The following is a 15222-nucleotide window of genomic DNA, read 5'->3' as shown; positions in this document are numbered from 1 at the left end:
CCGCCCCACAATACTGTGCAGTAACCGAGGAACGAGGGAGGGAGGAAAGTGTGAATGTTGTCAAAGCAACCAGTGACGGTGGGATGTGTCTTGCTGCCCCCTGCCTCCTTCACCCTCAGCCTCAAGCAGAGAAGGAAAAGCCCAGGCCAATCCATAGGGATGGAAAAGCAGCCTCGTCCTCTTCTAACCTGAGCTCATTTTATGCGCTGCGCTCCATCCCGTCCTGGGCACGAATCTAAAGGAGGTCTTTTACAGCCTTCACCCTTCTGCTGCCAAGAACGCTGCAACGGAGCTCCATGGCCATGTCAGGGGAGTAAGAATGCAAGTACAGGAGGCCCATTGCTTGGTGTGCCTTCGGTTCTGATGACTTGCATATGTCTCTTCTGGGGCCAAAGGGGAGTTTAATCTTGGTTCCAGGATGTCTCACTGGGGCTCCTCAATCAAACCCAGAGGTTCCCTCATTCCGCAGGCAGGTTCTCCTCCACGGAGGCTGCGCTGGAGTGGCTGATGGGCAGGACTTGAGAGCCAACTGCGCCAGGGTTCAAGTCCCAGCTCTGGGACTTTATACACATTATTACCCACGTTGAGCCTCATTTTACTTGTCTGTAAAATGCAGATAATGATAATAAAACCGATACCCACCTCATCGTTTATCTTATAATGACAAAATAAATGAGCTGGCAGAGAAATGGCAGCCTATGTGCCAGGCGCTCTTGTCTTTGAAGCTAAAAAGGCCGTGTTCTCAGCCTCACTTTGTAAGCCCGCAATCTGAATTCTCAGATTAACAGTGTTTGCCTTTGGCTACGAGGAATGGAAGAAGAGAGAATCCAAACCTCAAAATGATATCCACAAGCCTCCCTCTGACATTTGAGGTCCTATACAATCTAGTCCCCTCCTTCCTTCCAAACAGACCTCTTGCTACATTGCCACACCAGTTCTCCAGGCCACCCATTCTTTAAAAAGCATCAAGCACCTACTGCCATGTTCTGTGCTAGCCACGCTCTCCCACGTGGTCAACCCGATGCCTCCCTCTTTTTAGATTCCGCCTGGCCTGCAAAGCAGACTCACACCTAGCGCTTCCACACAGCCGTCCCCAGCTGCTCCAACCCAGCAGGGCTTCCCCTCCTGACCCCTCAGAGGTCTTGTGGCTTTTACTCGGCATTCATCATACATGGATCATTTAGCTATAGGGTTGTACTTTATATGCCATGTAACAAAGGGATGAATCTTACATGTGTTATCTAGCGGCTAGTACTTTACACTTAGCAGGGACTCAGTCACTGATTTACTAGATGGCACAGAGCAAACCCATTGTCATTCCCTTACAACAAACACCCTTCTGATGATTACTCCCTCTAGCAGTGAGACTGAAAGGCTCAATCCACAGACCTAGACTAAGTAGGTTTATCGTTAAATCTGCCACTTGGATGTGTGACCTGGAGGAAGTTACCGCGCCTGTCTGCGCTTCAATTTCCTCATCTGTAAATGCGGATAAACAAAGTGCCCACGCTTTCTAAGGCAGTTATGAGAATGAAATTGAGATAACACTTTGAACAGGGCCTGGCACAGAGTAATCAGTTAATCACTCTGTAAATATTCAGTATTATTATCATTACTACTGTCTCCTGGATGTTCAACTCATCTACAATGTCCCAAAAAGCATTTTGTAAAGTATGCGAGGCCTATGCAGAAAGCTACTGGGTATCAGTACCTACAGAACATTTCTCTCTTCTTCATTCTCAGGCTGTTCAAAAGGCATCTCTACTTCTGTACTGCTGATCAGTTGACTCACGTTGTTACAGAATCTGTAATTCCACTGCACCTTCAATTTTACTGTACACCTCAGCAAAGCTTTGATTGCATATACAACTCAAAAAAGTATTTACCATGGCTTGAAAGAGGAAGGAGGGTCCTGGGCAAAACTGATTCACTATCAAATACATCAAACTCACCACTTTACTATGAGGTACCCTCTTCAGTTATGTTTTCCCATCTGTCCCCAGTGTCAATGAAAGCAGAAAATTCTGCCTCAAACCCATTAGGTTTGATTATACATCTTGTCATCAAAACAGCACATTTTCCATCAAGCCATTTCCCTCTCTCTACTACTACTTTTCAATGAGATTTTAATTAAGATCAGTTCTAATGCACAGGCTAAAAGGCAAATAACTCTTCAATCATGAGACAAAATGAAACCGCTGACAGAGAGAAAGGGCAGTTCAAATTCACATGCTGCCATTAAAAAAAAGAAAGGAAAAAAAACTAGCAACTTTCTCTCAAGATATTTGCAACGAGGAAGACATCCTGCTTTCCAATCTCATAAACCAAGTTCTGGAAACTGGCTTTTACTCAGTCTGTGCCACTGCTAGTATATGACTACTAGTCTGAGTCTACTGGAGCCCTAGTTGGTGGTCTGGCTTCTTCACTATAACACAGAGGTTAAGAGCATAGATGTAAAACTTGGCTCCTCCACTTCCCAGCTACATGACACTGTGCAAGTTATCTAATCTCTCCATATCTCATTTCATCATCTGTGAAAGGAGAAAAATAATCAAACCTACCTCAGAGTTGTGATTAACTGAGCTCATGAAATAAGAATATGCTAGTCATTGTTATATTCCATAGTTGGTTAGCCCAGTGCCTGGCTGTAGTGCACACTCAATAAATGGTAATTATCATTGTTATCATCTCAACTGTATGTGAATTCAATAGCCAAAACCAAGCGGCTAATCATTTGTCAAGTCAATGTGTTTCATGTTGAGACCAGCCAGCTTCAAGAACTGGTTCAACAAAACCATTTTATGTAGTCCATTATAGAACAGACACAAAGCAAATGACAACAAAACAGAGCAGATTAAGCTTCAAGTGTGTTAAGTAACCCTGGCTGCCAACACGAAGACACTGATACGGAGGATCTGATATTCTTCTTTAAGCAACAAGGTTCCAACCAAGTCATTTGTTTCTTCTCATCTCCGACCTCATACGCTGATGTAAATTTCAATACCTTTTAAAAAGTTAAAGATTTAAATATCTGAAATAGACAAAATTAAATACCTTCTAAGTAGCCTACGCCAAGTGTGTCTCCTTCATCTAGAAGATCTATTTATTTTGTAATAAAGAACAAAAATGGCCCTGGCCGATTTGGCTCAGTGGATAGAGTGTCGACCTGCGAAGGGTCGCAGGTTCAATTCCGGTCAAGGGCACATGCCCAGGTTGCAGGCTCGATCCCCAGTGCGGGGCATGCAGGAGGCAGCCAATCGATGATTCTCATCACCGATGTTTCTCTCTCCCTCTCCCTTCCACTCTGAAATTAATAAAAATATATATTTTTTTAAAAAGGAACAAGAAGGCCTTCTTCAAATTCCTATTTAGGACAATAAAGTAAATGTAACCTATGCATGTAATAAAATTAAATGGGATTAACCCCTAGCTTATTGGTTCTCTACCCACCTCAACACTGAAGGTTAGCTAGGTATCCGAATCACTGACATTAGAATGTCTAGCACCAGTCCTTCAAAATGTAACAGGAAATATACTACGTGTCTGTATAGAAATCAAATATTTTATTTCCCTGAAGAACATAAATACTCAAGTTTTGCAAAATGTCACATGTCCTAAATTTTCCTAAACTGAGGAAACATATATCCAAAAGAATATAATAAAAATGCAATTTAGATTATGCATCTTACCTGCTGTAGCTAAACAGGAACTCATTAGGGCAAACATGGCAATCACATGATGAGGAGTCATTTTCATTTCTCCAGAAGCGTGTCCCGTTCAGTCACCTTCACCAGCAGTTCTTCAGATTGAAATCTTTGCAAATCAGATGTGGCCTTAAAATCCCTCTTTCCAAGTGTCAAGTTGTCTGTAAAAATAAACATATTTCAAGAAGAAAACTTAATGCAGGAACTCCTTTTCATAAACACAGATTAGGGTGAAATGAAGAACTTCTAAAGAAGCTAAGATAAATTTATCTTAAAAGATGCCAAAACAGCACTCAAGCAAACGGCGATGGGGGTGATAACTACTTACTAAAGGTTTTTATAGCAAAATACTTTTGCAAAACCACAGTTACTTTTGACATTTCTTTCTAATTTTTTGTTGTTGTTGTTAGCCCTCACCTGAGGATAGGATAGTTTTCCTTTTTTTTTTTTTTTAGAGAGAAAGTGGAAGAGAAGAGACAGAGAGAGAGAAACATCGATGTGAGAGAGACACATCAAGTAGTTGCCTCCCAAATGTACTCCAACCAAGGCCGGGGATCGAGCCTGCAACTGAGATATGTGTCCTTAACCACAATCAAACCCGGGACCTTTTCTTTAGTGTGAGGGCTGACACTCATATCCACTGAGAGTGTAGGACTGGGTAGGACTATTGACATTTTAAGTCTTTAGTTTCCTACAAAATTGTCAGGACCACAGAAGAAAAGCAAGGTGCACTTATGATATAACATACCAGTTATATTGTGGCACTAAGGCAATCAGTGACACTTGATTCATGAATTCCCTAGTGCTAGCAAGAAGACACAGCTTGGCCATTGTGGCTCAGTGGTCGAGTATCAACCCATGGACCAGAAGGTCATGGTTTGATTCCCAGTCAGGGAGGCATGCAGGAGGCAGCTGATCAATGATTCTCTCTCATCATTGATGTTTTCATCTCTCTCCCTCTCCCTTTCTCTCTCGGAAATCAATAAAAACCTTTTTTAAAAAGAAGAAAATACAAATAGCTCTGACTAGAGACTCAATCTAATGTTAAAATGATAGTCATCACAGGAATCAAATTAAAATAGGTTTAGAATCAATTTAGAGAACCAAATAAAGAACCATTAAAAGGCAAGATTCTTATTTCAACTGTTTGCCAGCCTTCTAGCAGGAAAAAAGTCTTCCCTGTCTCTTAGCCCCATCTGTGACTACCTGGCTCCTGGACTAGAGGACCCAGTGGTCCTTTTGAACATTTTCCAATCCATAGAACCTTGAACGACAAGTTTTGTGGTAGTTTGCTTAACTTGACTCTCCTCCCTATGGCCCTAAAGATTACCTCATTTAGTTATTTCCAGTCTTGTATCCCTCAGCCTGCCACAACCCACAAAAGCTGTCCAATTCAACAAACATTTATTGAGCACCTGCTATGCTCCAAGCATTGTTTAAGACAGGGGTGAGGAAATCATTTGGTCTGGCCCTGCCAAGGCAACCATAGGCAGGACTCAAAATTCAATAAATCTAGGAGCTTTTCTCATCCTATATAATAAAAGGGTAATATGCAAACTGACCCTAACAGCAGAAGGACTGGGAATGACTGGTCACTATGACACACACTGACCACCAGGGGGCAGACGCTCAATGCAGAAGCTGCCCCCTGGTGGTCAGTGCGCTCCCACAGGGGGAGCTCTGCTCAGCCACAACCCAGGTTGACAGCTGCCAGTACAGAAGCTGTGGTGGGAGCCTCTCCTGCCTCCTCAGTAGCGCTAAGGATGTCCGACTGCAGCTTAGGCCTGCTCCCCGCTGGCAAGTGGACATCCCCCGAGGGCTCCCAGGCTACCAGAGGGATGTCTGATTGCCAGCTTAGGCCCAATCCCCCGGGGAGCGGGTGGACATCCCCCAAGGGGTCCCAGACTGCCAGAGGGCACAGGCCGGGCTGAGGGGACCCCCCCGCCCAAGTGCACAAATTTTTGTGCACTGGGCCTCTAGTAGTAATATAAATGTACATCAAGTGAATTATATTAAGCAAATGATGTTATAAATAGCCAAATGGCCCTTGGCAGAAAAAAGGTTCCCCACCCCTGGTTTAAGGACATGATTTCTCCTCATCAAGAATAAAAGTTAGCTAAAACCTAGATAAAAGCACAAACACCCTGCCTGATCGAAGCCCTGGGCAAGGCCAGATCAAGGTGTTTCCAGGAACCATCTCAGATAGCTGGGGATTGCAGCCTTGTCACCTTCACCCAGGAGATAGCACCACAGAACCAGCTTGCTACCTTCGGGGACAAAGCCAGTTTGGGCACTTGTAAGATACAGAACAAAAATATAAAGACAATGGCAAAATGAGTTTCTAATTGAGTGTTCTTAGTTCACTGCTTTAAGTGTTAAGAGGAAGATATTTTAAATGGCTCTTTAGAGTAGTAATGCTAATTTCCTATGAGAAATAGGGAGAGAAATAGGGTGGTTGTGTTGGCCTGGGTAGCTAGTTAGGTATTAACAAAGGGAAGGGTTGAGCTACACTGGCTAAGCCTGATTAGGTCAGGAAGCTACAGCTTCAGGCACCCCAGGGGACAGCAGTATTCCCTCCCAAAGGGACTTACTTCCCAGCAGGCAGGAAAGACCTGCTTTCCGATCTCCCTGGGGAATAACCAGGCTGGCTCACCGATTACCAGGGGAAGGGATGAACAGGAAAGGGGACGCTCTTTTGCGTGCCCAGTAGGAGCCAGATGAAGCAAACTGAAGCATGCCCAATAGGAGCCAACATGAGGATCATAAATGAGAAGAGTCTAGCCTGGGAAAATCTGGGGGAGGATTGGATAGGATAAGGGCACAGAACCCAGCAAATCCAGGAAAGGGATCCGAAGAATTAGGATGGAGACTGGTTATTTTGAAAGAAAGCTTACCCCTTCCCAAACCCAAGGAGATATAATCAAAGCTTAACAAAGGCGCCGGGTAGCATGTTCTCTCTCCGTAGAAGCCCCAGGCCAAGCACAGCGCCAAAAGTACCCTTCCAATAAATCTTGCCACCACACCTCAAATCCCCTATGCATGTATCCTTGAAATGCATTTTCTGCAATACCGTGTAAGAATCCTATTTCCAGCCCTGGCCGGTGTTGCTCAGTTGGTTGAGCACTGTCCTGTGCACCGAAGGGTCACTGGTTTGATTCCCAGTCAGGGCATTTATCCAGAATGTGGGTCCAGTCCCTGGTCAGGGCACGTACAGGAGGCAACCAATCAATGTTTTTCTCTCACACATTGATGTTTCTCTCTCCCTCTCCCTCTCACTCCCCCTCCCCCTCCCCCTCTCCCTCCCCCTCCTCCTCCCTCTCCCTCTTCCTTCTTTCCTCTCTAAAAAGTAAATTTAAAAAAAAAAAAAGAATCCTATTTCCAGACCTTGCCCAGGGCAGACCCGCCTTGGTCCCAATCTACCTACTGAAACAGTTGAAGGGCAGTGATGGGAAGGGACAGGAGCCTTTTCACTGAATTGCCATTTGAGTTTTATACCATTTGGGTTTTGAAAGTATTTCCTATGCAAATAACAATAAAGTTCTGATATCTAAAGGAATGTCTCGGACACATCTTGAAACTAAATTATATGTGCAAGAGGCACTTTGGTTCAATCTTAGTAAATGATAGTAATTAAAAGCCTCCTATGAGCCCAGCTGGTGTGGCTGAGTGGCACCAAGAGGTCACCAGTTCGATTCCCGGTCAGGGCACATGCCCAGTTGCAGGCTGCACCACCAGTCGGAGGTGTGCAGGAGGCAGCCGATTGATGTTTCTCTCTCATGGATGTTTCTATTTCCCTATCCCTCTCCCTTCCTCTTTCTCTAAAGTCAATAAAAACATTTTTTTAATCCTACTATGAATAGAACATGGATGGCAGTTAAAAGCCTGCCTAGGTTTGAGTCCTCTCTGCCACCTACCCAGTAGGTGCTGTGGGGCCCAGTTGGGCCGATAGTTCTCGATACATGAACCTATCCTGTGGGTTATTTTGAAGATTTAGTGCACACACACACACAGCACATTAACATATATTAATACTTAGAACAGTACCAAACACATAATAAGCAATCAATAAGTATTAGCTATTATATCACTATTTGGCCATTCTTTGTGAGGTATACAGGGTGGGCAAAAGTAAGTTTATAGTTGTGAGTATGTGAAACACAGGTTTAGCCTTGCATTATTATTTATTATTATATTGTTTTCCATACGATCAACTGCAAACCTACTTTTGCCCCACCCGGTATTTATGCCAACAAAGGAAAGCGGCTGGGATGTGGTTATTTATATAATTCTTAGCTAGTGTACAAGCAGTTCAAATCTTTTGTTTATTGAAAAATAAACATTTCAACAGACACTAAAAGGAGATAAGCTAAAGAATGGAATCACTAAAAGAACAAAATTGCCAGTCAAGTTGAGGCACAAATCACCGGTGCCACAATGAACCTGTCTCGAAAACTGACTAAATTATAAAGTTAGGGGTCATGAAATCGATGTCAATCACCCCTTGAAGTCCAACCTTTCTGTCGCTGTAACCCCACATCACCTCAGATGAAATGGAGGTCTCTTCTGTTACCTTAACGAACCATCAACAGCGAAGAGAATTTGGCCTTATTTTTTACCATCAACAAATTAGATTTCCTGACTAAACTGATTAAGAAAAACGCTCTCTAAAAAAAAAACAAAAACAAAAACACACAAATGCTAAAGGCAATTTTCATAAAGCACAACTCCATAAAGAGGTCTCAGAAGATGGCTTCCCGGAGGATGTTTATGGAACACATAAACCATAGCCAGCACGAGGCTAGTGGGAATAGTTAATGAGCTCATGTCACCCCCTGCCCGCAGCTACAGAGGGTCTGTGGGCTGGTGCTCGTTAATCCCGGGGCTTAAACCAGGTCTGAGTAAACCTGTGGAAAAGAAAGGCAAAAGGTTCTATTAAAAATATAGGCTGCAAATTGCTGACAAGAATATTGGGCAATTATTAAAATGCAGCAATTACAGATATAATAGAGCCAAGCTAAACAGTTTTGGATGCCCAAAGGCAAACCACAGCAAGTTTACACCGGATCTTAAAACATCTCCGAGGAAATCCAGGACAAGTTGAAACTACGCGCTGCTGCCTCTAACAAAGAAGGAACTTTTCCTCTTTTAGCTTAAAAGTCCCTCCATAATATAACTTATTCAAAAAGAAAATAAACTGCGGGGAGTTTTTGTCTAATCTCCCCAATGTGGTGACAGGATCCTACGGCAGAAGAGAATAAAAAGGGAAGTGTGTCATTCCCATTTGGTGGAACGCCAGTTTTGGCCAAGACGTGCACACATCAACGCCTTAGCACACAATTTAGGGGTCGGTTTCCCACCTGGAAGAATGCTGGATGATCGACGGCTCCCAAAAAGTCATAGATTTGAAGTAAAACGAGGGAAATACAAACTCCCCATTCTTCTGTGAGGTTCTATCACACGCAATGTGCAGAGAGCAGGACGTCCCACCTTGGTGTTCCTGCCCTCGCTGAATCTCCTGGACGTTATGAACGACACGCTGCTTCCTTTAGAAATACGAACAGGTACTCTGAGGCCTTGAAAGAACAAGTTAGGGTCCAGCCATTTTGCCCGAATTTCAAATGTGTTCTATCAAAGGGTACCAGAGCTTTTCATAGCCTCAACTGAACAGGAAAACATTTTGAGTGAGTGCTTACTGGATTTTTTTTAATCCTCACCCGAGGATATGTTTTTATTGATTTTTAGAGAGAGAGGGAAGGAGAGAGAAAGAAACATCATCCATGAGACAGAGAAACATGGATAGATTGCCCTAGCCAGGTAGCTCAGTTGGTTAGAGTCGTTCCGACACACCAAGGTTGTGGGTTTGATCCCCGCCCGGTTAGGGCACATACAAGAAGCAACCAATAAATGTATAAATAAGTGGGACAACAAATTGCTGTTTCTCTCTCTTTCAAATCAATAAAAAAAAATGTTTAAAAAGAAAGAAACATCGATCAATTGCCTCCCACATGCACCCAGATGGGGATCCAACCTGAAACCTAAGTATGTGCCCTGACTGGGAAGGGAACTGGCAACCTTTTGTATATAGGATGATGGTCCAACCAACTGACCCACTCGACCAGGGCTGGATAATTTTTTTTAAGATGAATGTGATACTTATTCTTCTAATTTAAGTTCCTCTATGTCTATATCTGAGACCATTAAACTGAGCATGCTGTCCCCACATTCCCTACTGACCCAATAGAGTGCACGGGTGAAGACCAAGAGTAGCTAAAAAACCCTACCCAAACACATCCTGAAAACCATTATGGGTTAAACCAATGTTCAGAAGGAATTGGTTGGGCACAGTATTCCCTGGGTCGACCAGGATGTTTTTTAAAAGAGCAGATCTTATTCTATCTCAGAGGAAATACATAGCAGAATGAAGTCTGGCAGCAAGCTAAAAGCCAGCAATAAAAATTACTAACTTCCCCTAGATGGCTAACGCAACTGGCTATATACTAGTATACATGAGATATTCAAAATCAGAACTTACAGTCAATCAAGTTCTCAATGGAAAGAATTAGCATGCTAAACATATGTGAACAGCTTTTAAAGTTGGAAGAGGTCAAGATGATGTCACTGAAGAGGAGCCAATCCTCAGGACCAGCACCTGCCCAAAATAATGCGGCAGAAAAAAATAATAACAACAATTCGGCAGAGTCAGCACTTGGAACTGGGTCTGTCCATGACCAGCACTGTACCTCCCAGCTCCAGGTCTGTTGCCACACACTAGGAACTACTTTCTCCCCCTCGATATTCAGTCTCTGAAAACAGAACGCTTTTCCATGAGGGGGAAAAGCCTGCCCTGGCTGCCATCAGACACTGGCATTTCCAGGCTGATATATGCGCTCTGCACAAATCATTGCTGGTCACAAACTGACTTGACTTCAGGACTGTGGGTAGCAGCTATAAAAAATAAACAATCCTTAGTAATGCTGCACTCCAAGTTCTTTGAAAATCCAAAGGGCCAGATGAAGCACAAACCTATGCATTGTTATATCTTAACACTAAAACTGTTCAGACCCCCATCAGGAAAATATTCAACAAATTTGAAGGTCTTAAAGACAGGGGCCTATCCAGTGGAATAAAAACATTACCACTCCCTAATGTCAAAAAGTAAATAATACCGGAGTTTCTCGTACCTTAAACATAAAATGGTTTTCCAACAAATCATTAAAATGTTTCTAGTTTGCCATTTAAGTAAATTTTGGGGCGGGGGGGGAAATATACTTTTAAGTCTGCAAATGGTTAAGTAAAAGCTTTTTTTACTTAAAAAAGGTAGAGGAACTGTCCTGATGGCTATTTAACCTGTTATTCAGGGAACTCAGAAAAGAGGCAGGATGGATGACATCAATATCTAGCTTGGCAGCTGTAAAAAGGGGTGTAGGACAGGATGCAGAACAGATACTGCTGTTTGTCTGATGACATTTGGATGCCCTTCAGGACCTGTACACAGAGAAAGCAAAGCCACCTCACTGAGTCACGACAGCAACTCTCGGGTTTCTCTACTACACAGAGAAACTGGATAGTTCCATATTCCCATTTTTAGTCAGAGTTGGCACAAGAGGGGGACAGGTCCTGGCTTTGGAGAAGAAATCTCTGGAATCGCATCTAATCACAATCAATATTCAACAAATATGCCCGGCCAGCATAGCTCAGTGGTTGAGCATCAACCTATGAACCAGGAGATCACAGTTCGATTCACGGTCAGGGCACATGCCCGGGGTTGCGCTTGATCCCCAGCGTGGAGTGTTACAGGAGGCAGCCGATCAATGATTCTCTCATCATTGATGTTTCTATCTCTCTCTCCCTCTCCCTTCCTCTCTGAAATCAATAAAAACATATTTTTAAAAACATTTTCAACGAATATTTTTTTTTAAAGTATTGGGCATTTTAATGAACTTCCCTCCATGTAGCTTCAAGCTACCAGGACACAGGCCCCACCAACACCCGTAATCTTCTCCTCGGCTCTTCTGCTGAAGAACTTGGCCTTCACGATGACAGGCTGCTTTGGGAGCCTTCCCTTCCCCAGAACTTTGTAGTAGCCCGATCGCACCACATCAATGATGGGAGCAACTCCAGTCTTGCTTTTGGCAGCCTTTACCCGTGTCTGCTCACTGACCAGGGTCCACAGTTTATCAAGGTTGACAGTTGGGCAGAAGCTCTGGTTCCTCTTCAAGTGGTAATGCCTCGTACCAACTTTCCCAAAGTAGCCTGGGTGATATTTGTCGAAGTGGATCCTGTGATGATGAGGCCGCCAGCATTCCCGCGGCCCCCCGGGTGCTTCCTGTGCTTGCCGATGTGGCCTTGGCCATGGCTCACATGGCCCCTAAGTTTCTGGGTCTTCCTCAGTCTGGATGGCATGTCGGTGGCCGAGTTGCAAGAGCTCAACAAATATTTTTTACTGAGCCAGGCACCGCTGAAGACGCCAGGAATATAACATGGAAAAAAAGGAGGCAAAAATCCTGCCCTCGTGGAGCTTATATTCTAGTAAAAGTAACGCCATTTATTACATAAGGCAAGATATTTAATTTCCTGCACATCATTTCTTCTTTCAACCAATCTTTATTTATTGCTTACTCCATGCCAGGCAATGGGAATATAATGGTCAAAGAGACATGTTCTTTGTCCTCATGGGCTTAAAGATGGGATAAACAATCACAAACATGTAACTGCATGCTATAAGAACTCTAAAGAAAAAAAATCTGCTAACTGAGAGATAAGAAAAGGGTTAAAAGGTCAGCTGAGGGATGACATTATAGGTAGAGGAGCCATTACAGGTCCCCGTTGGGGAGGGAACATGGCTGCAAAGCCAAAAGGACACGGAATAAGGTTCAAGAAAGGGTTTAAGCAAGAAAGCGATGCAATCCCATTGGGTTTTTTTAAATTTCCCTGGTACAGGGCACTGTGGAAAACAGTATGAAGGTTCCTCAAAAAACTAAAAATAGAACCACAATATGATCCAGCAATTCCACTTCTGGGTATATGTCCAAAGGGAATGAGATTTCTGTGCTATAGAGATATCTACACCCCTATGTTCACTGCAGCATTATTTACAATAACCAAGACATAGAAACAACCTGCAACCATCAGCAGATGAACAGATAAAGAAAATGTGGTGTATCTATACAATGGAATACTATTTAGCCATAAAAAAAGAAGAAAATCTTGCCATTTGCAGAAACATAAATGGACCTTGTGGGCATTGTGCTAAATAAATAAGCCAGACAGAGAAAAATACTGCATGATCTCACTTACACGTGGAATCTAAAAAACTGAACTCATAGCAACAGAGAACAGATTGGTGGTTGCCAGAGGTGAGGGGTAGGTAAAGGGGAAATGGGTGCAAGTGGCCAGAAGGCACACACTTCCAGTTATAAGATAAGTAAGTTCTGGGGATAATGACTATCATTAGCAATACTGTATTGTATATTTGCAAGTTGCTAAGAGAGTAAATCTTAAAAGCTCTCATCAAGGAAAAAAACATTTTCAACTATGTGAGGTGATGGATGTTAACTAAGTTTATTGTGGTATCATTTTGCAATATATACATATATCAAATCATTATGTTGTATCCTTTAAACTTATACATTATGTCAATTATATCTCAATAAAACTGGAAAACATAAATAAATATTTCCCTGGGTACTGTATGGAGAACACACTGAAGGGAGCCCAAAGTGCATAAAAGATCAGTTAAAACTCTTACAGCACGTCAGACAAAAAAGGAGGTTTAAATCAAAATGGAGCCTCAGTTTCATGAACTTGTAAGACAATAAAAAACTAACCTTACTTACATCACAGGGTTGTTGCAAGAATCAAATGAGATTGTAGATGTAACAGTATAAAAGTTACCATTTTTTATAATTAGCAGTTATCTCTACCAAACAGATTTTTTTTCCCCTGAAGCCTAAGATTAATTAAAGTCCCAATATTCAGTGGCTGTCAGTGGCAAGGAAAACACAAAAATTACTCTTGAGCCTGGACAGTATGGCTCAATGGTTAAGCATCGACCTATGAACCAGGTCATGGTTCGCTTCCTGGCCAGGGCACATGCTGGAGTTGTGGCTCAATCCCCAGTAGGGCGTGTGCAGGGGGCAGCCAATCAATGATTCTCTCTCTTCATTGATATTTCTACCTCTACCTCCCTCTCCCTTCATCTCTGAAATCAATAAAAATAAATTAAAAAAAAAAAAAGATTACCCTTGAACTACCTGTACTTGTGGGATGGAATTCCACATGAACACCCACTGGGTAAGGAAGCAGGAGGCACAGAGGGTACAGGGTGTGCAGAGATGCTGGACTCCACTCTACCCTGCACCTCCAGGCCTGTTCCACCCTCACTCCTGGCCGAGAGTGTGACTAACACACCTCTGGCCACAACATCCTTAGTTTCATTGGGGCTGACCTTCAATCAGTCCTTAAAAGGCCTTCTGTTTATCCCAAGAGCAACAGACCTCAGTGCCCAAGCAAAATACAGCACAAAGGGGAGGGTGGACATGAATACATTTTACAAGGTTGTTTTGTTCAGGCCCACAAATTAGGGCTGACTTTTCACTCACCCTTGCAATAGTCCAAGAACCACCTTTCACGTTTAATATTTTAAGATTTATGTGACTTATAATTTTTGTGACTTATAATTTTAAGCCAGAATTAATAGAGAACCGTATTTGAGCATTTCAACATGGCTTATCCAGATGTGTTACATTGGACAAGTCATTTAGCCTCCATCACCCCTCATCTGTAAAATGATAATGATATTTTGATTGTAATATGATCTAGAATATGGGCATGGTACCTAAAACAATACCTGGCCCACACAGTGCATTTTTTTAAAAACAAGAGTCACTGAAGCTTTTATGGTTAAAACACATCTAGACTTTCAAAAAAAACAAGCAAACTACCAATAGTGAGATAATATAGTTAGTTTACATCAAAATTTATATTAATTTGGGATTTAGACTTTATCCACTAGAATTTCAACAATTCCTTCTATCACCAAAAGATAATGATTCCAAACTCAATACGAGATATGAGTCCTAAAGTTAGTGAGAATATGGAAAAGTTCCTAAAGGGTGGTACAGCTACTGCCTCAGCATCTCTGGTGTAAGTTACAAGGATCTGACTGCAGGCCCTACTCAATTCTACCTGATGATTCCCAAATTAGCTTCAGGGGGGCCGCCACCAAACCAGCCAAACTGCCTGGAGTGAGGAATCCGCCATCACCCTACGGGCTTATTAAACCATGGAGCTGCAATTATCCCAGCCCAAGTCAGCAATCTGAATATTCTCGGGACACCCATCATCATCCCTTCGGCCCTCGCAAGCACCAGGCCATTAAAAAAAAGCTGTTGGGAAGCAACATCCACTAGACCTCCAGTAGACTTTGGACAAATATACAGTGATTCACTAAAATATATGACTCACGTGTTTCTTTATATCCATAGGGATGCTGCAAATACATGAATTTAGAATAAAT

At 42.7% G+C, this 15222-nt stretch overlaps 1 protein-coding gene and 1 pseudogene across 2 annotated transcripts in view; both read right to left on the bottom strand.

Annotated features, from left to right (window-relative positions):
- The window catches only part of TGFBR3 (transforming growth factor beta receptor 3), a 197068-nt gene that overhangs the window by 166272 nt on the left and 15574 nt on the right, over positions 1-15222 (bottom strand). For both annotated transcript variants that reach the window (XM_059688825.1, XM_059688826.1), the window contains exon 2: positions 3690-3865. In XM_059688825.1, the coding sequence (XP_059544808.1) occupies positions 3690-3756 (67 nt within the window). In that variant the 5' untranslated portion in view covers positions 3757-3865. The remainder of the gene's footprint in view (positions 1-3689; positions 3866-15222) is intronic.
- LOC132230793 (large ribosomal subunit protein uL15-like) lies at positions 7115-14913 on the bottom strand (annotated as a pseudogene).

Source organism: Myotis daubentonii, chromosome 3 (genome assembly GCF_963259705.1).
Source record: "Myotis daubentonii chromosome 3, mMyoDau2.1, whole genome shotgun sequence".
Lineage (NCBI taxonomy): Eukaryota > Metazoa > Chordata > Mammalia > Chiroptera > Vespertilionidae > Myotis > Myotis daubentonii.
The sequence above is the reverse complement of the archived record's forward strand: the minus strand, read 5'-3'. Positions and strand labels throughout refer to the sequence as shown.